At 49.9% G+C, this 23,149-nt stretch overlaps 7 protein-coding genes across 7 annotated transcripts; 5 read left to right on the forward strand and 2 right to left on the reverse strand.

Moving 5' to 3' along the window:
* Positions 1-1,345: 1,345 nt before the first annotated feature.
* skn7 (putative stress response transcription factor SrrA/Skn7) lies at positions 1,346-3,731 on the forward strand (the record flags this gene model as incomplete). The annotated part of the gene is made up of 7 exons (XM_040810193.1): positions 1,346-1,402; positions 1,491-1,507; positions 1,689-1,761; positions 1,824-1,991; positions 2,027-2,908; positions 2,934-3,150; positions 3,205-3,731. The coding sequence occupies 7 exons, from the start codon at positions 1,346-1,348 to the stop codon at positions 3,729-3,731; spliced, it is 1,941 nt and encodes a 646-aa protein (XP_040668322.1).
* A 1,093-nt stretch (positions 3,732-4,824) lies between these two features.
* On the forward strand, positions 4,825-7,213 carry ASPVEDRAFT_133335 (translation initiation factor eIF2B catalytic subunit epsilon; the record flags this gene model as incomplete). Its single annotated transcript, XM_040807021.1, has 5 exons — positions 4,825-4,905; positions 4,979-5,035; positions 5,108-5,232; positions 5,289-6,466; positions 6,546-7,213. 5 exons carry the CDS (start codon positions 4,825-4,827, stop codon positions 7,211-7,213), a joined length of 2,109 nt encoding a protein of 702 aa, XP_040668323.1.
* Positions 7,214-8,541: 1,328 nt separating this feature from the next.
* ASPVEDRAFT_29132 (RING finger protein) lies at positions 8,542-10,271 on the forward strand (the record flags this gene model as incomplete). The annotated part of the gene is made up of 4 exons (XM_040810194.1): positions 8,542-8,632; positions 8,704-9,232; positions 9,295-10,181; positions 10,243-10,271. 4 exons carry the CDS (start codon positions 8,542-8,544, stop codon positions 10,269-10,271), a joined length of 1,536 nt encoding a protein of 511 aa, XP_040668324.1.
* Positions 10,272-11,858: 1,587 nt separating this feature from the next.
* mrsA (putative mitochondrial carrier protein) lies at positions 11,859-13,324 on the forward strand (the record flags this gene model as incomplete). Its single annotated transcript, XM_040807004.1, has 7 exons — positions 11,859-11,899; positions 12,114-12,183; positions 12,248-12,283; positions 12,363-12,495; positions 12,569-12,661; positions 12,712-12,768; positions 12,831-13,324. The coding sequence occupies 7 exons, from the start codon at positions 11,859-11,861 to the stop codon at positions 13,322-13,324; spliced, it is 924 nt and encodes a 307-aa protein (XP_040668325.1).
* A 1,013-nt stretch (positions 13,325-14,337) lies between these two features.
* ASPVEDRAFT_133052 (putative AAA family ATPase) lies at positions 14,338-16,815 on the forward strand (the record flags this gene model as incomplete). Its single annotated transcript, XM_040806992.1, has 3 exons — positions 14,338-14,424; positions 14,487-16,527; positions 16,595-16,815. 3 exons carry the CDS (start codon positions 14,338-14,340, stop codon positions 16,813-16,815), a joined length of 2,349 nt encoding a protein of 782 aa, XP_040668326.1.
* A 1,376-nt stretch (positions 16,816-18,191) lies between these two features.
* On the reverse strand, positions 18,192-20,101 carry ASPVEDRAFT_133159 (epsin; the record flags this gene model as incomplete). Its single annotated transcript, XM_040806998.1, has 4 exons — positions 18,192-19,534; positions 19,594-19,814; positions 19,883-19,952; positions 20,029-20,101. The coding sequence occupies 4 exons, from the start codon at positions 20,099-20,101 to the stop codon at positions 18,192-18,194; spliced, it is 1,707 nt and encodes a 568-aa protein (XP_040668327.1).
* An 812-nt stretch (positions 20,102-20,913) lies between these two features.
* On the reverse strand, positions 20,914-23,062 carry trpE (anthranilate synthase TRP2). Its single transcript, XM_040812497.1, has 4 exons — positions 22,914-23,062; positions 22,655-22,803; positions 22,504-22,577; positions 20,914-22,432 (listed from the first exon to the last, which is right to left on the reverse strand). The coding sequence occupies exons 1-4, from the start codon at positions 22,923-22,925 to the stop codon at positions 21,120-21,122; spliced, it is 1,548 nt and encodes a 515-aa protein (XP_040668328.1). The 5' UTR covers positions 22,926-23,062; the 3' UTR covers positions 20,914-21,119.
* Between the last annotated feature and the right edge of the window lie 87 nt (positions 23,063-23,149).

The raw sequence follows: 23,149 nt of genomic DNA on the forward strand, positions 1-23,149 counted from the left end.
GTGTCTTAAGGCGTACCAGTGCGCAGGATTGCTCAGATAGGTACTGTCCACGAATACCCATGGGCACCGGCAAAGGTGGTTGGGTTGGTTTGCCTCTCTTCTCCAAGCTTTTGGTGATCATCGGAGTGAAGTGAAGGTCAAACAGTTTTCCGAAATGAGAGCGGATATTGTCGGGTGAGAGGAGACACGAAGGATCGTTTTCTTCACCTGTCCGGGGATTGTAGAGAGCAAGGTGCCTTTTAACGTTCGACATCACACAACTACAGTCGAATTAGATCTCGTCCTATTCCCAATTGCTGAGCGACAATCGCGGCTCCAGCAAATTAAGTGACAACGCTCTGGTTGCAACTTGGGCATCCTATGAGGTCATTGTCTGCGTTTCGCGATGGCTACGGGAGATATAGCAGAGATCGGCACTGATGGACAAAGCTAATGCAGACCGACTCCCGGGTATACCTGGATAGGTAAGGAGCATCGCTGCTCGTGACTCTGCCCCATCTCCTGATTTTGTGGTTCAGAGGGTGCTTCGAAATCGCATGGCGTAGATAGGTGTGTACAGTACGGTGTAGACAACAGATGATAATAATGGAAGCGAAATCCCGCTGGTAGAGGTCCGTGGAGGAGAAAAGCCCAGGCATCGAATCAGGGCTGGGGATCAGAGGGCAGGTCTTGCGCCCCACCATGACTCCCCTCCATGTTCAAGGTTCTAATGCGCCTTTTGCTGCAGACGCATTGACTATTTGCCTCTGATTCCCTGCAGTGAGAATGTAAATGGTCTTTCATCTGGATATCAGGTGACAAACCGTTGGAAGCCAAGTGGTACTGCAATAGTAATAAGGTGGCCGAGGTCGCATTGGGCTTGTTATTGAATTCTTCGAGAATCCCTCATTCGCTCCCCTCGAAGGAGACTGGAAAAATTCACAGAAATAGCAATAATAATAAAGACAGGGTCTCAGGAAGAATTCAGGGAGGGAAAATACCACCTCAGAAAAAAAGAGGAAGAAAAAACCAACGGTTGTGGCTGGTGAGCACAAGAAAATGGCTTTCTATTAATATGCAAGATTATTCAACGCTCTGACTGTTCGTTGCGCCCGTCCGTCCCACCAAACTACTACAACCGACTCCTCTCTCTTCTCTCTGCCCTCTTGCGACCGTCTTCGCGAGTGCGTCTTTCTTCTTCTTCTTCTCCATCTTTACCTTTCGTTCTTTTTACTCCGGTTTTCCTTCTACGACTTGGACGGGAGTTTAAAGACTTGATCTTGATCCTTCACGAGCGTCCTTCGACGTTCTGCACAGTGCTGAAGTCTGTTCCTCGTTCGATCGGTCGCGACCCATCTAGCCCATGATGGACAGTGGCCAGACCACCACCAGCACCGCCCCCTCGGGCAACTCCAGCGATTTTGTGAGTATTGAGTCTTGATAGTTGTTTTTTTGGAGATACGGCTTCTTCAGATTATTGCTGTGTTACGAGTTGCTAATAAAATGTATAGGTTCGCAAACTCTACAAGTGAGCCATCTCCTTTTCTTTTTCTTTTTCGGAATTTAGTCCAAGTTTCCCCCTGGCCGTGACCGTTCGTTCGCTCTTCCCGCCAACTTCCCTCACTGCGCCCTGATGTTTGCTACTTTTATCTTAAGCACAATGCTTTGCTTTTTATCCAGCTCATTTTTCGCTAATGCTGTCTTGCAAGGATGCTGGAGGATCCATCGTACGCAGAAATCGTGCGGTGGGGTGACGAGGGCGATAGTTTCGTGGTCCTAGAGGTAACCGCATCCCCGATCGCCGGACTTGACCTCACGATCATCACTCGCTGACCATACTCCAGTGCGAGAAATTCACTAAGACAATTCTTCCGAAACATTTTAAACACAGCAATTTTGCCAGTTTCGTGCGACAGCTCAACAAGTACGACTTTCATAAAGTACGGCAAAATAATGAGGAGAATGGACAGTCGCCATATGGACAAAATGTGGGTTTCCCCCGAGTCACAGCTGTTAGTATATACAGCTCCTAACAGACATTATCCAGGCTTGGGAATTCAAGCACCCCGAGTTTAGAGCCAACAGCAAGGAGTCCCTCGATAACATTCGACGAAAAGCACCGGCGCCACGGAAGCAGGCACAGGCTCATGACGACTCCGTTCCGACACAACAGATTGATCTTTTAAATCAACAGATCGTTGCGCAACAACAGCAGATCCAACACATCTCCGATCGCTTCGCACAGATGTCCGTTGACCATCAGCTGATGTTGCAGGAGGTTTTGAGGGTTCAAAAGACAGTCGTTAATCACGAAAACGTTATACATCAGCTAGTAAACTACCTCGTTTCTATCGATGCTCGTCAAAAGCGTGACAACAAAGCTGCACCATTCCCGACCCAAGCTGGCGCCAACATGAGCCCCGCCCAAGTGACCCCCATGGACGATGGGGTTTCAACTCCATTGCAACAAGCATCTAAGCTGTTGAGCGACATGAACGCTGAGATACAATTCAATCTTGGTGGTGTCGAACCCATGGCTGAGCCGCCCAAAGCTGGTGTAGTTTCCACTCCTGCCATGGAAACTGGACCCCGACAGCGAGTCGCGCCTCCAGCTCCTGCTGTGCCGGCCAATCCTGCTCTTGTATACCCAAAAATGAATGGCGAGATGGAGCCTGTCGTCTATCCAGTTGGCACAACCAATGGAATAGATCCAATGTACGGCGATCATGTCAATAATGTTCCCTACAGCGTTCCTCCCAAGCAGGAGATGGACGATCGGCGGCAATTTCCTGAAAATAGGAAAAAGAGCAACCATGTTGACCCAGGTTGGATGCGCAGCCCACGAATTCTACTTGTTGAGGATGATGCGACATGTCGCCAAATCGGTGGAAAGTTCCTATATTCTTTCTCTTGTGAAATAGACACCGCGGTATGTTGTTTCCTTGCCACGCTAGATCATCCTTGCTAATGCGCCTTCGCAGCTCGATGGGTTAGAGGCCGTGAACAAGGTTCAAGACGGCTCGAAGTATGACCTAATCCTAATGGATATAATAATGCCTAACCTGGATGGCGTTTCTGCATGCCATCTTGTTCGTCAATTTGACCGGACACCGATTATCGCTATGACTTCCAATATTCGGAGTGATGATATCCAACTCTACTTCCAGCACGGTAGGCAATTCCGGTCATATGTGCGGTTGTAAATGCAATGCTGACACTTAGTAGGAATGGACGATGTCCTTCCAAAGCCTTTCACCCGAAAAAGTCTTTTGGACATGTTAGAGAAACACCTAGTTCACTTGAAGACCGTTTCGCAGGGTATTGAGGGAACCCAGCCCACAACGCCGGCAACGATTCCGGGTCAAAGCTCCGCTGCACAATCGGTTACTGTCAAAGATGATAGCTCTCCTAGCCAATCACCTGCAGCTGCCATGACTGCTTGGCAATCTCCGAATCAATTCCAGCCCATGGCCGCAGTTCCGGCAAACATTCCGCAGGTTCAAGGCCAGTATGTTCCGGCAAACCCCGCCCCAGCCGCCTATGCTATTGATCAGAATGGAGTGCAATACCCAGCACCTCCTGCGGTGCCGATGGGTGCTGCAGGCCCGAGTCAAGCTCGACCCCATCCACGACGGCATATCTCCGAAATAAGCAACGGGGCTGAGAACCCAAATCTCGCGAAACGGCAACGCATGTATGCGCCACCGCCCCAACCTATGGTCGGCTCAATCCAAGCGACACGTACAAACTAATAGCGGTTCTCGAACTGTATAATTTCTTTTTTGACAAACTACCGCTACTATCTATACCCACATGCTTTGCAATTCCATGCGATAATTCCAGGAGAAGCGCATTTTGGATTGACCATCGGCCGCATTCTACTTTCCCTATTCTCGAGTATTTGGGATTAACTTTTGCATTCCTTTCCGTTATTTACCAGGGGGGCCGGGCACTCATTTGATAAACCGTGGCGTTCCTGGGAACATTTTGCATCGACTGCGCGTGCGTTCTAGAGTAAATATTTGTTATATCGGATCAGGGGTCTGTTTATTTTTAGCTAGAGGAAGTTTGACATATCAACACCCAGTGCGGGGAGGTTGGATTGTTGTGTTTATACAGAGTACATATTGTCTGTTTTCGAAATCTGACCTGCAGGCCGTTGGTGCTTTTTGCGTCCTTTTGGTCAAATAATTTCATGATGTTTTTGGCGATCTGCCACCTGGCTCATCTATCTATCTCGTCTCTTTGGGGGCGCATATGTAGTTCTACCAGAATGATAACATCTGTTAATTCTGTTAGCATTTTATTTCTACATACGAGATAATATGAGTTTTAGCTGAACCTAATAAATACTGCTCTTCCATCTTAGACTCGTCAATAAAAGCAGCACCAGAAACGGCCCAAGGCAGATTCCCCGACTCAAGTCCCCGAGGGTCCGCCACAGACAGCTTGCGAACTCAGATCGGCGACTCAGGACCCTGGTTCCAAGCCCGGGCCATCCGTGATGTGCAAATTGGTTTTTTGAAGTCGATAACGCAGGTCTAGACCATCATCGATGTTCAGGGAAAACAATCCCCTTCAGTCCACGAGGGCCCAGGCCTGCCGGCTGGATCTGGACCTTTCGAGGCTGGAATGAACCGGCCACTGACATGTGGCGGTGCAATCTAACCAAAATCACATGATTTGTCCCAAGACAAACAGAGCAAACACTGGCGGAAAACTGCCGGGCGGTGGGGTGGGCTGTGGCCGAAAGTGGGATGGATGACTCTTCCGTTCTGGGAGGGCCAGTCCTTTTTTTTTGTTGTTAACTCGTTCACTCGCTTTTAAGCAGACATTCGCTTGGAAATGGCGCCTAAGAAAGGAGGCGGCGCGAATAAGCCCCGCGGCAACGCGACTGAAGAGGTGGAAGAGACGTTGCAGGCTGTTGTGAGTTGCTATCTTGAGAAATGTTGCGAAAGTGCGATTTGTCCGGCGGGGTGCTAACAATTACTCTGTGTAGATTTTGGCAGATACTTTCGAGACCAGATTCGAACCGTTTACTCTTGACAAACCCCGGGTATGTACTGCGATGCTGGAAGGAATAATTGGAGGGGGAGAGGCGCTCTGTGGACTAACCCACGACCTCTAGTGTCTGCTGCCGCTTGCGAACACCCCGTTGATCGAATATACATTTGAGTTCTTGGCCAATGCTGGGGTTGAGGAGGTTTTCTTGTACGGAGGGGCGCATTCGGATAAGCTAGAGAGCTATATCAAGTATGCTGAGGACGCGGGATTATAACTTGGAAGTCTAAGCTGACGATTTTTTGAAGTGCTTCAAAATGGAGAGCTCCATCTTCGCCGTTCAAACAATTTACTTTCCTTAAGTCAACATCGACATCAGTCGGAGATGTCATGAGAGACCTCGACGGAAAACACTTGATTACTGGCGATTTCCTTGTCGTGAGCGGCGACGTGATCAGCAACCTACCTATCGAAGGCGCCTTGGCGAAGCACCGTGCCCGACGAGAAAAAGACAAGAACGCGATCATGACTATGATCTTGCGGGAAGCAGGCAGGAAGCACCGGACAAAGGCTTCTTCCGTGTCACCTGTTTTTGTTGTGGACCCGACTAAGGACCGTTGTCTCCATTACGAAGAGATTGACCACCACTCACCTGAATCATCTCGCCTCAATATCGATCCTGAGATTATTACGACATTCTCTGAAATTGATATCCGTCAAGACCTGATTGATTGCAGTATCGACATCTGCACCCCGGATGTTCTGAGTTTGTGGTCCGATAGTTTTGATTACCAAACGCCGCGAAAGCAATTTCTCTATGGTGTTTTGAAGGATTACGAGCTGAACGGGAAGACGATTCACACACATATCATTGAAGACCACTATGCTGCACGGGTCAGAAACCTGAAGGCATATGATGCCATTAGCAAGGATATTATTTCTCGATGGGCTTATCCTTTGTGCCCCGACACAAACCTTCTACCTGGCCACAACTACGAACTTCGAAAGGGCACTCTGTATCAGGAACAGGATGTGACGTTAGCTCGCTCGTGCGTTGTAGGTCGACGGACCGTCCTCGGCCAAGGAACCAGAATTGGCGACAAGACCACTGTGAAGGATACAGTATTTGGAAGGAACTGCAAGATTGGAAAGAACGTCACTCTAGACGGTGCGTATATTTGGGACAATGTAGTCATTGGAGATGACACAACTGTCCACAATGCCATCATTGCGAATGATGTTGTAGTAGGGAGCAACTGCACAGTCAAACAGGGGGCTCTCTTATCTTTCAATGTGAAAATTGCCAACGGCGTGACTGTCAGCGAGGGGAGGCGGATAACGACTGCGCCAGGGGAGGATGGCACCTTGCAAGCCAACGATCCAGAGATCGTAGGGCAAGGTGGAGAGGGTTATGAATATGTGCCCTACGATGATTCAGACGACGAGGATGAAGATGAGACAGCTAGCAATGCTTCCTCAGGCCTGAGTACGTTCCATTCCCTCGATTAACCCCACCCACTTTCGTAATTCAACGGAGACACGGGCTAACACATTATTTGACGCAGTCTACAATATGGCGAACCTATCTCTGTCTACGGATTCGATTTCCACGCTATCCTCGGAGGTTTCAGACTACGGCGGATCCCGCGCCGGGAGTTTCGCAACCTCTATGTCTGATGATGAAGAACAGGATTCTCATTTTATCCAAGACGCTGCAGCCAGTCTTTACGACAGTTTGCGAGATGGCGTCACATCAGATGTGGTACAGTTAGAGTTGGTCAGTCTTCGGATGACGGCAAACGCCTCCGACCACGAGGTCCGCCGGGCTGTCACTTCTGCTTTCATGAAGCGCGTGGCGCAGTTGATGGAAGGTGGCCAGGGAGCGGGAGATGCCGTTCACGACATCTTGAGCAAATACCACGAGATTATGGAACGTGCATTATTCGACCGGGACAGCATCAAGAAGCTCGACCAGGTGGACCTGCTAGTTTTGTTCCAGCAGGAGCTTGTCCAGCGTCCCCGTGGTGAAACTGTACTCTTATTCGTGGCCAAGGAACTATATGAACTGGAAGTCATTGAGGAGGAGGCTTATGACCAATGGTGGGCGGATGAGCGGTCCAACAGCACCGAGGAGATGCGCAAGGTGCGCAGTCAAACGCAGCAGTTCATTGATTGGCTTGCGAATGCTGAGGAGGAAGAAAGCAGCGAAGAAGAGGAAAGTGATGATGAATAGTGAAGATACCTTGAATCAGATTAAAATAGAATACAACCGCGAAGCTCTACAGAGAGTACTTGATGTTTGCCCTAACTCATTATACTGTGGCTGATGCGCGATGGTCGTAGCGCGCGAGGTGGCTTATTGTCATAATTGAAGGGATCACAATTTTGGCCCCCTCTCCAAAATCAAATATGGTGTCCACCTTCCACCTCACGAAGGTCAGAGGCTCAGAGCTGCGGCTGTAAACTCGCTTCACTATGGGCTTTCAGTGGCAGTGCATGACTCACAGAGATCACATTTGGAGAGGTTCCTGCAGAATAACTTGATATTTTACGGCGTCTACTTGCTGCCTAGATTTTGAATGGGTGTTGATCAATTGAATTCATGTAAATTTTATTAGTGAACGTTGATACCTGTTGAGCGAGAGTGACAGGCATCATTCTACTTGAGGCTGATATCAAATCGGTTGGTGCCTTGTTGCCTGGGATCTGAACCCCGCTTGGCGCGTTTTAAGCACTACCTATTCTTAGCATGAGACGAGCAGGCACGGCTGAGGGGAGGGACGTTTAAAGCGCGAGTACCAGGATGACTCTTGGATCAGTGATGAGTCTATTTTGATTCCTTTCGCTCAAAAATCGCGCGTTTTACAGTGGATTGCCTTTTCCCTGACGTCTCGGCTTGGAAGTTGCATTTGGTGGTGACTAAGAGGCGCAGGCTCAGCTCTGCCTCTGGTGACACAACCTGATTCATTAACTTTACTGCGATTAACGCCCCCCTCTCCTGGACAACGATAAGGGCCTTTCAAAAGGCAGCGATCGATTCACTCCTGAGAACTACTCTTCCTCCCTTATCCACTTTTTATTCCCTCGCCCCTCCGGTAGAGTCATTACTCCCCTTTTCGGCTGTCAGCCAGACCCTGGTAGCTAGGCTGCCACACCCGCCATTGGTAGGCTGTGACGTGTGTTGTTGTACCGGGGAAAAAAGGATCAGGTCTCGACGTAATCATCGAGGCCGAGCTTTTTTTACCCGCGTTCAGCACATACGGCTTCTTGTGACTCTTCACCACGCCTCCCACCACGAGAAAACGAAAGGCGGCGCAGGCGGCGGCAAAGTCGAATACGGATACTATCACCAGTACTACCCCAACCGCCACCTCGTCTGCTTCGCAGGCCGCCACCGAGTCCTCCTCAGGAAGCGCAAACAACAACAAACCTCTTCGCAAACGGCAAAAGAATATTCAGCTACCTGATTCTGGTGTAGATTCAGCTTCGGATACGCCTCAGGACATTTCGGAATCTCGGAAGGAGAAGGTGACCGACCTGGTCACCCCTGCCTCCACAACCATGGAGTCTGATGATGATTTTATGAGCGTTGCTTCGAGTGCCGACGACTTTCTAGGCACCCAGGGCAGCGACGATGAGAGCTTAGGAGACGGTAAGCACCTCAAACCTATCTGAAACTCCCCTAGATACGCTTACTGACATGGGCTTGTCTCTCTCCAATAGAGTTTGGCGATGACTTCGACGGCGGTTTCTCGAAGGACAAAGATATGTTCGCGACACAACCGAAACCCTACGAAGTCGACTTTAAAGTCCTTAGCCCTACGGAAATTGAACGAGAACAGAACCTACAAATTAACGAGGTTTCCTCGATCTTAGGGCTGCCCCCAGAGTCGTCGGCAATCTTGTTGCGGTTCGGGCGGTGGAATCGCGAAAAACTGATTGAGTCTTACATGGACCACCCGGAACAAACTCTAGATGAGGCAGGCCTTGGAAACAACTTCGACGCGGTGCCGAAGACTGAGGTGGTGCCGGGCTTCATGTGCGATATCTGCTGCGAAGATGGTGACGGTCTCGAGACATACGCTATGCGCTGTGGGCACCGTTTCTGTATTGATTGCTACCGGCAATATCTCGCGCAGAAGATCAGAGAAGAAGGAGAGGCTGCTAGGATACAGTGTCCAGGTAACAACTGCCACATGATTGTCGATTCAAAGTCGTTAGGCTTGCTTGTTACGGATGAACTTCGAGAGAGGTAAGCAAGTTCATTCTCTCGGTCTTTTCTTCTCCTCGGATTAACTCTGACTCATCGCGCAGATATCGAACACTCTTAACGCGAACTTACGTTGACGATAAGGCTAACCTTAAATGGTGCCCGGCTCCGAATTGCGAGTACGCGGTTGATTGCCCTGTGAAGCAGCGTGAGCTAAACCGCATCGTACCGACGGTACAATGTAGCTGCAAGCACTACTTCTGCTTCGGGTGCACATTGAACGACCACCAGCCATCGCCGTGTAGACTCGTTAAGATGTGGCTTCAGAAGTGCGAGGATGATTCCGAGACGGCCAACTGGATTTCGGCGAACACGAAAGAATGCCCCAGGTGCCACTCCACAATTGAAAAGAACGGTGGGTGCAACCACATGACATGCCGCAAATGCAAGCACGAGTTCTGCTGGATGTGCATGGGCCTGTGGTCGGAACATGGCACAAGCTGGTACAACTGCAATCGGTTCGAGGAGAAGTCGGGCTCCGAAGCGCGGACTGAGCAAGCGCGCTCACGGGCATCTCTAGAGCGATATCTCCACTACTACAACCGATACGCGAACCACGAACAATCGGCCAAACTGGATAGGGACTTATATCTGAAAACTGAGAAGAAGATGACGAGTCTCCAGTCCCAATCAGGACTCTCTTGGATCGAGGTACAGTTCCTAGACACGGCTTCTCAGGCTCTGCAGCAATGCAGACAGACGTTGAAGTGGACGTACGCCTTCGCGTACTACCTGGCGCGGAACAACCTGACTGAAATCTTCGAGGACAACCAAAAGGATTTGGAAATGGCAGTGGAGACGCTCAGTGAGATGTTCGAGAAGCCGGTGGCAGAACTGGCAAGCCTCAAGGTCGACATCTTGGACAAGACGTCGTACTGCAATAAACGGCGGGTCATTCTTCTAACCGACACAGCCGAGAACCTGAGGAATGGTATGTTTGAAATTCAACAACGTTTTTTGAAAGGATATTTCTAACTGACCGAATTGTATAGGGGAGTGGCGCTTCAATGTTGATTGGTAGATTTAGAGTTGTATAGACCAAGTGATCATGCCATTTTTTTCCATCGAAAGGGAAGAGAGGAGCATGCACCTAGGGGTTTCATCTGGCCAGCTTGGGCCATAAATGGGAAGGAAGGACGGTAAATGGGTCAGGTTGGTCAGGGCTGGGTTGGGATGGATTTATCATTTTTTTTACGACGTACATGACACGCACCACATTACAGCGAGATCTGGGTTGTATTTCATCGCAAGGCGTTAGCTATCCCTTAGCCATGGTCAGATTTATCTGGGTAGGGGAGACTGCATAACCTCTTATTGTTTGTATCATTATGCATTTTTAGCTTATTAGTTATTCATCTCGGCCCGAACACGTTTCGGGGAGAGAGTCGAAACTCCATGCCTACAAGTCAATGGTCACTTGCCCCGTGCTCTGGTTTAAATGGATGCGTTATTGCGTTATTATCCGTATTTCGATCAGATAAGCGGACGACGAGTGACGGCGGACTAGCAGCACTCCTTAGTTACTCGTAGTTTACGGGGAGCTGTGGGCGGTTCCCGTCCGCGGCAGCATGAAATTCGATACCTCCGCGGTTCGGCGGTTTGGCGAGCGGCAGGTGATAATACAATTCGGCTTGGTTCGGGAATGTTTCAATACTACTACATATATAAGTCGTTATCTCATATTATCAGTCTAATATTACTACCATTTCATGGAAAGCGAGCAATGGCCGGGTCCGATGTCGAACTCGAGGGTCTCGTGCAGAGTGACAGATCCCAAGACTGGCAGGGAAACCCGAAATGGCGCTCCGTCATCGGACAGTAACCTCGGTGAAAATCAGCATTTGCAGGTTCTTCAAGTCGTTAGTCACGGATAGTCTAGACTGGGGGGCTGATTCGGTTTCTTCGATATTCATCAGCAAAATGGTCTTTTCTTATCGTATCGGAGAACGTAGAAGAGCAAATAAGTGTGATTGTGTAGTGGTTTACACACAAGTTGGGGTAAGCAAGGCCATCTGATAATCTCGATGAAAGATCTGATAGCGAGCTGGCCAGTTCCTCAGTTTCGAGATCTCCTGGAAAAGAGCATTAATTTAAGTAGAATAGCCTGTTCCGGCAATCTAATCTTATGAAGCTAATCCTTCTGGAACAAATTATTAGTAGTTGAAGTAGGCGGCAATGAGCTGTTTGGCTGCGCTCCGACCACCAAGACCGACTGCCAGACGCAGGAAGGAAGAAAGGAACAACTCGCTCCAAGTTCCAACCCTTCAAAAAAAAAAATTATCCCCTACTGCTCCTCTCCTCCGCACGACTTCTCCTCTTCGCTTCTCCTCTTCCCCATTGCCATCCTTGTTTTCCGCCTGCCCGAATCTCTATCTCGATCTCGTTTCGACACTTTATTCCTCCCTAGTCGGGTTCGGCTCTGGCGGAGTCCCCGTTTTTCTTCGGCATAACCAAAACTTCAAGCTCACCACCACCACCCCCCAACCACAACACCTGGCGTCGCCTTCTCCTTTGCCCCAACCCTTTTCCTCTTCCCTCCTAATCTCCCCTCCCTTTTCTTTCTCTCGTATACTCTTGCGGCTACGGCTGCTGGAGCTCTGTTGGCTTGATGGCGGCATCCGAACACCAAGTGCCGGGCGAAGAATATGAGTATGTTATACGGAGCTTCTTTTCCCGCCTCTGTGTTTTTTCCCTCTTTTCATCTCCGAGTGACAATCACCGAGAATTCTGAAGTTTCTTCCTGAATCGCCATACGTTTGAACCTCGGATATCTCGTGTGCAGCTTGCGCTTGTTTTTTTTTTTTTTGCCTGCGGAAAGTTGGACGCCCTGGTCAGATCAAAGCTAACCGTATCGTAATGGTAGTTACGAAGCCCTCCCTTCAAACTATGGCCTCGGCCGGAATATGTTAGCCGGTGCTTTCGCCGGTATTGCAGTACGTCTCTCGTCAATGGAAATTACACTGGAGCTCTCAATGGGGTTGCTAACGGGCTACATAGGAACACGCGGTTATGTACCCGGTGGATTTGCTCAAGGTACGCTAATTGGCTTAATATGATTTGATATTATTTATGTACAGTGTGGATGGCTAACCATTGAGTTTCGCAATTATAGACTCGCATGCAAGTCTTGAATCCCACAACCGGAGGGCTCTACACAGGGTTGACACATGCGGTCTCCACGATCTACCGCATTGAAGGGTGGCGAACACTATGGAAGGGCGTATCGAGCGTGATTGTCGGTGCTGGTAAGCAAAAACAATCCCAGTGGTGAATAAATTGGCGCACCCTCGGACTGACATTTACGTTTCTCGTTTTCAGGCCCTGCACACGCTGTTTATTTCGGTACATACGAGGTTGTCAAGGAGATGGCTGGTGGAAATGTGGACGACGGACACCATCCATTGGCAGCTGGTGAGATTATAACTTACGTCACACTTTACTCAATTACTGACTTCTTCAAGCTACGAGTGGTGCGGCAGCCACTATTGCTAGTGATGCCCTGATGAATCCGTTTGATGGTGAGTTCCCAACAATTTTATGCCGTCGCGACCCGTGTACGAGCTTCATCTGACATGGACAGTGATCAAACAACGAATGCAAGTCCATGGCTCCGTTCACAAGACAATCCTCCAATGCGCGAAGTCCGTCTACAAGACGGAAGGCTTCCATGCCTTCTATGTCTCCTACCCTACGACGCTCTGTATGACCGTACCATTCACCGCCGCCCAATTCGTTGCCTACGAATCCATTTCTAAGGTCATGAACCCCACTTTGGATTATGATCCCTTTACACACTGTATTGCTGGTGGTTTGGCTGGTGCAATCGCCGCTGGTATCACAACACCACTTGATGTGGTGAAGACTCTTCTGCAGACCCGTGGTCTTGCACAGAATGAGGAGATCCGTTCAGTTAAGGGACTCTTCGGCGCGGCATCTGTCATTAAGCGCCAGTTCGGTTGGAAGGGATTCCTGCGCGGTGCTCGTCCCCGCATCATCTCAACGATGCCTAGCACTGCTATTTGCTGGACCTCGTATGAAATGGCCAAGGCCTATTTCAAGCGCCAGGCGGATTAGGCTGGAGCAAAACGCCCGCTTGATCGCATGAATTCGCTTCGCATCAGAAACGACTCCGTGGTGGTCTCCTCGACTAACCGAACATTCTCAACAACCGTAAATACGAAAACAAAATCAACTCCGAAAGTCAATAACGCACCTTGAATATAGTTCACGAGCTAGAAATAGCATGGGGACGCGGGTTTAGTGTGAGGAGTCACATACCAGGATACTTTCTACGGCCGATTTTCCATTCTCACTATGTATACACTCGACATTCTACTTCCGGGCAAGACATTGCGAACTACTAACACTGGGTTGGCTATGCTTATTGTGGTATCTTCATCGACTGCTTTATGGGCTTGACGACAGCATATTCTTTTTCGCTTCTGTTTCCTTTGCTCTTGGATCGGAGTCAACGCTGGCCCAATGTATCCTGAATCGGTTTTTCTTTTTGGCGTTGGGTCACAGGGAGGAAATACTTCGGGGAAATTCTTTTCTCATTTCATTCCATATATTTCTTTTATTTATTTGCGCATTTATTTGTTTTTGGATTGTGAACCATGTACTGATAGACATATGAGATGGTGACTGGGCACACCGGCTGGACAACGATAACCAGATAACATACAGGAGGAGACTTAGGAATAATCCTAGTAACCATTCCTTCCGAGACAGCTCTTCGCTTAAAAGTAACCCTCATCCCTTATTATTAGCCTGGTGTCTCACTTCATTCTCTGGTTATGCTTAATCAGCTGGGATAACGACGTCACGAGGGGAAAAAAGTGCCGATTCGCCGTCTTCGTCTGGTCTTGTCCAACCAACTGCGAGTTGGAACCCCATCCATGAGCCAGTTTCCAGTTCCCAACTCTCTCTTTTTCTTCCGTCAAATCGCCAACTTCACTTTCAGCGGCCCTCGTTTCTCGTCGGCCCAATTCGCTCCTTCTTATCCGTCCCTTTACGCATGGCGGTGTCGCTGGCTGGTCCTGCATTTATCCGCTCCCCGTGAACCTCATACACCGGTTTTATGAATGATGCGCCCTAAGCCTGCGTCGTCGCTGCAGAAGACATATGACGACTGTTATTTGATGTGCTCGACGGCTGTCTACTTTGAGGGCCAAGTTGTGATCCCAAAAGCATCCCCCAATGCTCTCCCACTGACGTAATGGTTCCTTGCAATTAGAACAATGAAGACGAAGCCTTAAGGTCTTGGCGATCGGCCCTGGAAACCATCTACTATCACAACGCGTATCGACTCCCCGCAAGCTACACCCCGAGCACCGAAACCGAGCGGGCGCTACAAGAATCCATTCGACAGCTTGAGCTTCAATGTCGCGAACGAGTCGACCTCCTCGACGCACTTCGCGAGAGCCGAAAAGACAAAGATACTTCCAGCTCAAAGAAGTTGAAGTCCCCGCCTCCAGTTCGAAATAACGTCAACGCTACCCCAGGCTGGATTGGGGATGGGACCGTTCCCGCAGTTGGATACACCGACCTCTCTAAACCACCCGCGATACCTCAACGGCCACTTCCTGGCACTACCGCTGCCACTATCCCTGACCATACTCCCCCAGTTCGCCCGCCAGCAGTGAGGACGGAATCGCAAAGCTCTATGAAATCCAAGTCTGGCTCTCGCACACCCAGTCCCGAGCGGAGGAAGATGCCTTCTATGCCGTCCACGTTACGCGACCCGACTCTCAAGAAAAAGAAGAAAGATAGCTCTTCACACCGCAAGGATCTACGTCCGGTTGCTGCGTCTCAGGCGGCGGGTCTTGCTTGGGGTTCTATTACGCGCGTGCCGTCCTCGGGAAACACGGCGAGTGATGCTGCGTTGGCGTCCTCACGCCAGAGCGTTACCAATGACTTGAATCTGAGGAAGGAGACCAATTCTCCTTCTGATAGATGGACCAATGATGCGGCATTGGGCTCCTCTCGTCCTAACCTTTTGAATTCTCGGAAGGACTCTGACCTAACTCGGGCTGCGCTTTCTCGCATATATTCTGCAGATGAGCAGACCACGAGAAGGTCGCCTGCGAAAGTGACCTCGTCAACTCCGGGGACCCCGCCATTGAAGCACAAGCAACTTAGCAGCAATGTGGAACGCCGGCCACACTCCGACGGCCGCTCTCGACAGTCCCCTTCAAAACTTGAATCAAGTGAACCACCCCGTTCAAGTAGCTCTCCGAAGCCCGCCGTTAAACCTAAGCCGATGGCACTGAAAGCGCCGCAACCCACATCAGCCCCTATGTATTCGGGTTCTGGTGGCGAACCCTCACAGCCACGGGCATCGGGTCAGGATCGTGATGTGGTACATGATATGGGTAATATGGGAATATCAAGAAGCCCCGTGCGACGGAAACAGAGACCCGAAGCCAAACGCCCTATGACACCACCTTCGAGCGATCCAGATTCGATAGGGCGGAAGTCATATGAAGACGTGGATGAGGAAGACATGGCAGAGGGAGATGAGGATTCAGAGGATGACTCGATTATGAATGTTATGAAGAAACTACCAAAAGGCGTTGATGTTAATGCAGCACGCCAGGTTCTGAACGATATTGTCGTTCGTGGAGATGAAGTTCATTGGGATGATATTGCGGGGCTAGAAGGTGCGAAGAAGGCCTTGAAAGAAGCTGTCGTATATCCATTCCTTAGACCAGACCTCTTCTCAGGCCTCCGCGAGCCAGCTCGAGGTATGTTACTTTTTGGGCCACCAGGAACCGGAAAGACTATGCTTGCACGAGCGGTTGCGACGGAATCCAAATCGACCTTCTTCTCTGTATCTGCGTCCACGCTCACCTCTAAATGGCATGGCGAGAGCGAGAAGCTCGTACGAGCTCTCTTCGGCTTAGCCAAGTCACTCGCACCCTCCATCATCTTCGTCGATGAGATTGACTCGCTTCTTTCGGCGCGTTCATCAGGGACGGAAAATGAAGCTTCACGCCGCTCAAAGACAGAATTCCTCATTCAATGGTCCGATCTACAGCGCGCTGCAGCTGGACGTGAGCAACCAAAGTCAGGCGACGCCAGCCGAGTTCTTGTATTAGCGGCCACGAATATGCCTTGGGATATTGATGAAGCTGCGCGACGCCGTTTCGTCCGTCGCCAATATATCCCTCTCCCTGAACACTATGTCCGAGGTCAACAATTGCGAACGTTATTGGGTCATCAAGTCCATGATCTCGATGATGAGGACATTGAAGTTCTTGTTCACGTTACAGAAGGTAAATCACCGTTTCACCTCCTAACTTAAATATGGCACGAACAACTAATTTATTTCGTTATCTATAGGTTTCTCAGGCTCCGATATAACCGCACTCGCCAAAGACGCTGCCATGGGACCCCTCCGCAACCTCGGCGAAGCTCTCCTCCACACACCCATGGAGCAAATCCGGCCGATCCGCTTCTCGGACTTCGAAGCAAGCCTAAACTCCATAAGACCCAGCGTGAGCAAGGAGGGTCTCCGCGCGTATGAAGACTGGGCGAGACAGTTCGGTGAGCGTGGCGGTTAAAAGAACACTTTTTATCCAAAACGTACCTTACCCTATAGCTCTCCGGAGTTAGGTTATCTTTTTTTTTATCGCCTTTCCTTTTTCACCCTTTCTTTCTCGGCTGTTTCTCTATGGGTTTCGAATTGGGCTTGCTGGGTTGGCGAACGGGGAGAGGATATCTGTGTTCTGCATTGTATTGTCTCGATGGCGTCTATATAGATGCCTCTTTAGGTATTCTACCTGTCTATCATATTATTTGTTTTCAGCACGGCGAAGCAGGTGGACTGGGATTGACTGGACTGGATGGGATTGGGTCGTTTATAGGATCGGAGTGACTTGCCCTTCTCTTTTCTTCAAGCAAGGTACCTCGCTACCCGGCTTACCGTAATCCCGCTTCAAGGTCATTCATTTGGTAGATACCTTACATAGCTATATAGTAGTGGTAAATATCAGTAAACCTTACAATTCCCGGTTCGAGCTACGCAGCGTCATGCATTAATTCCATTGACAGAGACGAGACAAAAAAAGCCCGAGCCCATGAATCTTACTGATACGATCTAATTATATCATAATAAACGTATAGCACCCACTTTACTTAATCGTACCATACTAGTCGATGCCTACCAGTAATTCGAAGCCCTAGGCATCGAATATGTCAAAACGCAAAACAGAGACGAGCAAATTGGAAGGCCTAGCTCCATATATATAACATCAACCTATGGAAGGGGAATTGTGGGCTAGCGCCCCATAGAAAGTAAATATAAACACATATCGACAATTTAGAAAAAAAGAAATCATACCGAGGTTTTGCTAGGCTCAGTAGGGCTGACTCTGGGGAGCGGGTTGATTGTCGGTATGATAAAAGATAAATTCTATGATACTCGAGAGAAAAAGAAGAGGGATATTTCAGACTAGGCAGATAAGGTTGTTATGCTATGGTATGGTTGGGTGGTAGGATACTGGTGGGTATAGAGAAAGTAATTAACGACGAGTCGGATTTAAGCAAGGTGAACATAGAATATAGATAGATATAGTATAGGTAGCGAGCGAGGCTTTAAGGAGGGATGAGTGAGATACTGGGCATAAAGTAGATAAGTGAATAAGGTAGGTAGGTAGAGAAAAAAAAAACAAGATGACCCTATTTGCTAAGCTTCTGAGAAATGCAGGAGTAAGATATGACATGCCCAACCAGTATCATGGTAAATGAAACAATGAAACGAGAAACAAGGGAAAAAAGGATGGTGAATGAGAGAGATTGATATGGAAGAGAAAAAGAAAAAGAAAAGAAAAGAAATGTGGTATCTGGACACCGTAAAGTCGAATGTACGGAGGACGAGAGAAGGAAGAGGACAGGAAAGAAAAGGAATAACTAGACAAGGGTCTCATGGCCAACCACCTTACAAATCTATCAAACTACCACCCTGTTGGGGCTGCTGCTGTCCTCCCCACGGGTTACTGGGCTGCTGGAGATAGCCAGTCTGCTGGGGAACAAACTGTTGCTGTTGCTGTTGCTGCTGGCCGAAGAACGGGTTATTTCCGGTTTGAGTGGCCCTTAACCGGTCCAAACCTTGACCTGCAGAATTGACGAATGTTCCGGGCGCAGTGTGTTGTGCGGGAATACGTAGGTCTCCGGTGTTACCGAAGGTATCCTGTCCATCTCCAGTGGCCAAGAGCGCGTTTAGGCGAGCAGCGTGAGGATCCATCTGGGCCTGGGGTTGAGGCTTAGGTGGTACCAAGTTCTGCTGCGGCTGCTGAGTTGGCTGAGGAGCCTGGTAGTTCGCGATCGGGTTCGGCGACGAGTATTGGTTTGAGAACTGATTAGAGAATTGGTTCGTCGCCCGATCCTCTGACAAAGTGTTCAAAGATGGGGCGCCAGACGTTGTGGGCCTAGGAGCCTGGGATTGTTGGGTACGGGCGAATGGGTTGTTGGAGCCGGTTGGCATGGGTTTCAGGTTATCCGGCTGGTTGCTGGACCAAGGGTTGTTGGAACCAGGAGATAACATGTTATCTTGTTGAGGTTGCTGCTGCTGCTGTGGCTGCTGAGAAAACACATCCGTTCCGTAAGGATTGTTTGTGCTGAAGCCGGTGGGCTGTGGCTGAAGGGTAGCCTGCGGCTGCAAGAAATTGTTCTGAGCATACGGGTTTTGGTTGTAACCTGTGGGCTGTGCCTGGAAGCCGTTGGTATATCCGTTCGGCATTCCAGTGTTCTGTCCCTGAAATCCGGTCGGGTTTGCGTATTGGTTGTTCAAGAAGCCCGTCGTCAAAGGCTGCTGGGGATTGATTGGGTTGCCGAACCAGTCGACCGCGCTCTGCTGCTGGTATCCCTGGTTGTAACCAGTAGGTTGAGGCTGCGCCGCAGGCGTACTGTCATCAAATAGAGACTGGGCGTTACTTTCCTCCAACTCACGTCTGCGAAGCTCTTCTTCCTCTTTACTCAGCTTGATCGCTTTGGCGAGGTCCTCGTCATTATCTTCCCCATTGGCCCTTGCTCGTCGTCGGCGCTCTTCTTCCGCTTCGTGTTTACTTGCTTCGATTGCCAGGCGGTATTCCGCATCGTCGTCCTCGTTGCCCGGGCGCCGGCGACGCTCTGGGCGACGTGGCGATACTCCGTTCCCTTGGCCGCCATGGAAATCATCGAGTCCACTCACACGGGATTTCCACAATTTGCGGTCGGATCGCTCACTGCGCAGTCGTTCTTCGTCCAGAATAAGGGCGGTAAGTTCTTTCGCAGCAACACGCACTACAGAGACAATCGTATATTAGATGAGAAACACATAAATTCACGAAAAGAAAACTCACCATCCTGGCCAACATCCCTGCTTTCTTCGTCGACATATTGGAACTCGCGCAGGGTCTTGATGATGTAAACGTTCTTCCGAGCCCATGTGACAACAAGTTCGGACCCTTCGTGGAGACAGTAGTCGAGAACCTTCAACGACTTAAGAACGTGGCGCCAATTCTTGCCCTTGTCATTAAGTCGCTTGTCTAACATATCCATGATCTCGTAGAAGTCCGTCGGACTAGTGACGTAGTGAAAGTTAGCAATGTGTCGGGTAAATCGCCGTCCTCAGGGATGAAAGAAGCCTACCTGCCAAACGTCATTGACGCAATCTCAGCCATATCGGTCCCCGTAGGGCCCCAATGGTCGTTACTCGTCGCTACAGAAGTCGCAAAGGTCAGCGATCAGTCGAAAGGTCCGACCGAATCGGGCCACCGGATGAGCAAGGAACATACCATTTCGGACTTTCACTTGGACTGCGGAATAGCCCTTTGTAACGTTTTTCACGCTGCGCACGACTTTCGACATTGTGACGGTGTGATATGAAAGAGGGGGAGGGAAGGGCGTTTAGAAGTAAGGTTCGCAGAAAACGGAGGGGGCGCAGAAAGCCGGTGACGCTGGTGACGCTGGTCGGGTGGACGTCGAGGGTAGGGTAACTGTAGAAAAGAACGTCCGGCGAGACAACGAATGGATTCGGTGAGGTAGTGCGATTGGAGCAGAGCCAGTCCGTCTCCCCTTGGCGCGAGTATGAAAGTGAGTTGGGAGTTGGGAGAAGAGAGATGATGGTGGTCTGGCCGTGAGTCTCAGTCTAGTTCTGTTAGTGGCGTATGTAAGCCGCGTTCGGAATAGCCTGGCCGTATCCCCTTGGGGAGGACGAAGACGAAGAGGGGTATCCTGAAGGGCGGAGTTGGATCTGGCTGGGATGCAGAAGCTGATCGCCCAAGAAGCGAGGGGGTCAAGAGAACAGATTCGAGAAGGACGTTGGACGATGAATTCTTCAATGAACGCTGGTTGTTGGTTGTGGCGCAAGGCTGACGACGCAACTTTATCCCACGATTTACCAGCACATACAAAGCGCACAACCAAGAGGGGGGAAACGCCACTACGGACTCAACAAAAAGAATTACAGGAAAGACCTGGCGGGAATTGATCCGATCAGTAACTACGGTCGGAGCAAGGATTCTTGCAAGCGATTATGGCAGAATAGGGGAGGGGTCCAGCTACTCCAGGGTTCAGAATGTTAATGCCTAACGGGCAACACTTCCTGCCGAGTAATCAACGGCCTATGGTTCTCTGCGACTCGTCATGCCGAGAGTATAGTATACCCGTACGGTGACGGTGACATCTGGTCGGTGTTCATGTCTGTGCTGTGGCGGTGCTCTGCACTGCTGTCCGATGACGTCTTTATCTAAGCTATACAGAGTCTCGTCCCTGACGAAGGAAATAACCAAAATAAACATAGCAAGTCATTTATTCTATAGATCCATCATTCGTATCCAGCCTATTGAACCCGAAATATTAACTATAATCAAAAAAGGGCAGTTTTTTAGTTGTTTCCTTCCATGCTCAAATACTTTTCCTCCGCTCCCTTGATGCAGGCAATGTTTGCACCCAACTTGTTCAGCGTCTCCACGTATTCGTCGTATGGATCCGAGTCAAAGACAATGCCACCACCTGCTTGCAGGTATGCCACACCGTCTTTTACAAGCATCGTCCGCAACGCAATACAGGTATCCATCGCTCCCGGAAGCTCGTCGGACCCATCGACCGTGGCGATGTTGTATCCAAAGTAACCAACTGCGCCGGCATAGACTCCACGCTTCTCACCCTCCAGCTCCGCAATAAGCTGCATAGCTCGCACTTTCGGTGCTCCCGAGACTGTGCCAGCAGGGAAAATTGAGCGGAACGCGTCAAATCGAGACTTCCCCGGCCGTAAAACGCCAGAGACTTGTGAAACAAGGTGCTGGACATGAGAAAACTTCTCGACAACCATAAGACGGTCGACTTGAGTAGTGAGTGGGTCACAAATTCGGTTCACATCGTTGCGCGCCAGATCCACCAACATAACGTGCTCTGCGCGGTCTTTCAGGCTTCCCCGTAGCTCTGCAGCAAGCGCTTCATCTTCCTCGGCGGTCTTTCCGCGTTTTACTGTCCCAGCAATGGGATGGGTGATCATACGACCCTTTTCTTCCTTAGCCAGGAGCTCGGGACTAGCACCGACTAGCTGGAAGTCCTCGCAGTCAATGTAGAAGAGATAGGGAGAGGGGTTGACGGTACGGAGATGACGGAAGAGGTTGAACGGGTGAAGCGAGGTCGGCCGAGAAAGGCGTTGGGACGGTACTGTCTGGAATATGTCGCCCTTGGCGATGTGCTCCTTTAGCCTCGTGACGTGTCGTTCATACCCCTCACGCCCGATGTTGGAAGTATACTCCTGGTCCTTAATTATCGGTCCCTGGGGAGGAAGAGGGATCTCGGGTCGTAAAAGAGTGTCGATAATGCGTTGGATCGCTGTTTGACCTTCTTTGTAGTTGGCGTTGAGTTCCGCGTCGTCGTTTGTAATCGGAATGTAGGTGACCACCTTGACAACTTGGAAGAAATGATCGAAGGCGACAATGGTATTGAACAACATAAAAAGTGACTCCGGTATGCGGAGGATATCCTTGAGCGGCCGCGCAGTCTTGGGCTCGAAGTATTTCACGCAATCATACCCCACGTAACCGATGGCACCACCGGTGAGTGGAGGGAGTGTCAATCCGGGCACCGTCGCAACTCGGAAATTCGCGAGCTTCTCCTCCAGAATCGGAAGGGGATCGCATTCGGGGCCATGTCCAGGGCCAGTCTTGAGGACTGAGTGGGGGTCTAATAGGATCAAGAAACAGCAAGGTTAGCCCAGTCGAGAATCTATCAGCGACGTCCGCATCATCACATACCGGCACCAACAAAACTATATCTTCCAATTGTTTCGGTTGTTGCAGCACTCTCGTATAAGAATGATAATTTTGAACTGTTGCGAGCGCACCCAGGTTAGCCCCTTCCCTCCAATGCAGCCACTATCCAGGGCAGTGGTGCGCGGCAACTCACTTTTCAGCGAGTTTCAAGTATGCAAGTGTGGGCGTCAATAGGTCTGCGGGTATTGACGCTGTAAGCGGGAGAAGGTTCGGAGGAAATTTCGAGTTCCTTGACTGGTTGGTCGCATCTCTGGCGGTCTCAATGGACGGCACGATGGTGATCTGAGTCACAAAGTAGTATCAGCACACGCCTCAGCAATTCGGACAGGGAGAACGGTAATGGACACGAAGGAACCCAAATATCATTCCAAGATTGAAAAGGAGATACTTACAGGTGGCGCCATCCTTGCTGTTTCCACTGCCAACGAGTGTAAACAAACGACTTGCTTTGTTCTTGTGCGGGGATTTGGAAGGGCGAAATTTGGCGGAGAAGCGGAGGGTTTGACAAGAAGCAATGGCTTGACCGCCGCCAGATCGCCAGCTAACAAATTCCGACTGTCAGCCCAAATTCAATGTCAGCTGTCTATATACAGGTGAATATATGAAGCAAATTCAAATTGCGATATAA

This window comes from Aspergillus versicolor (assembly GCF_001890125.1).
Source record: "Aspergillus versicolor CBS 583.65 unplaced genomic scaffold ASPVEscaffold_5, whole genome shotgun sequence".
NCBI lineage: Eukaryota > Fungi > Ascomycota > Eurotiomycetes > Eurotiales > Aspergillaceae > Aspergillus > Aspergillus versicolor.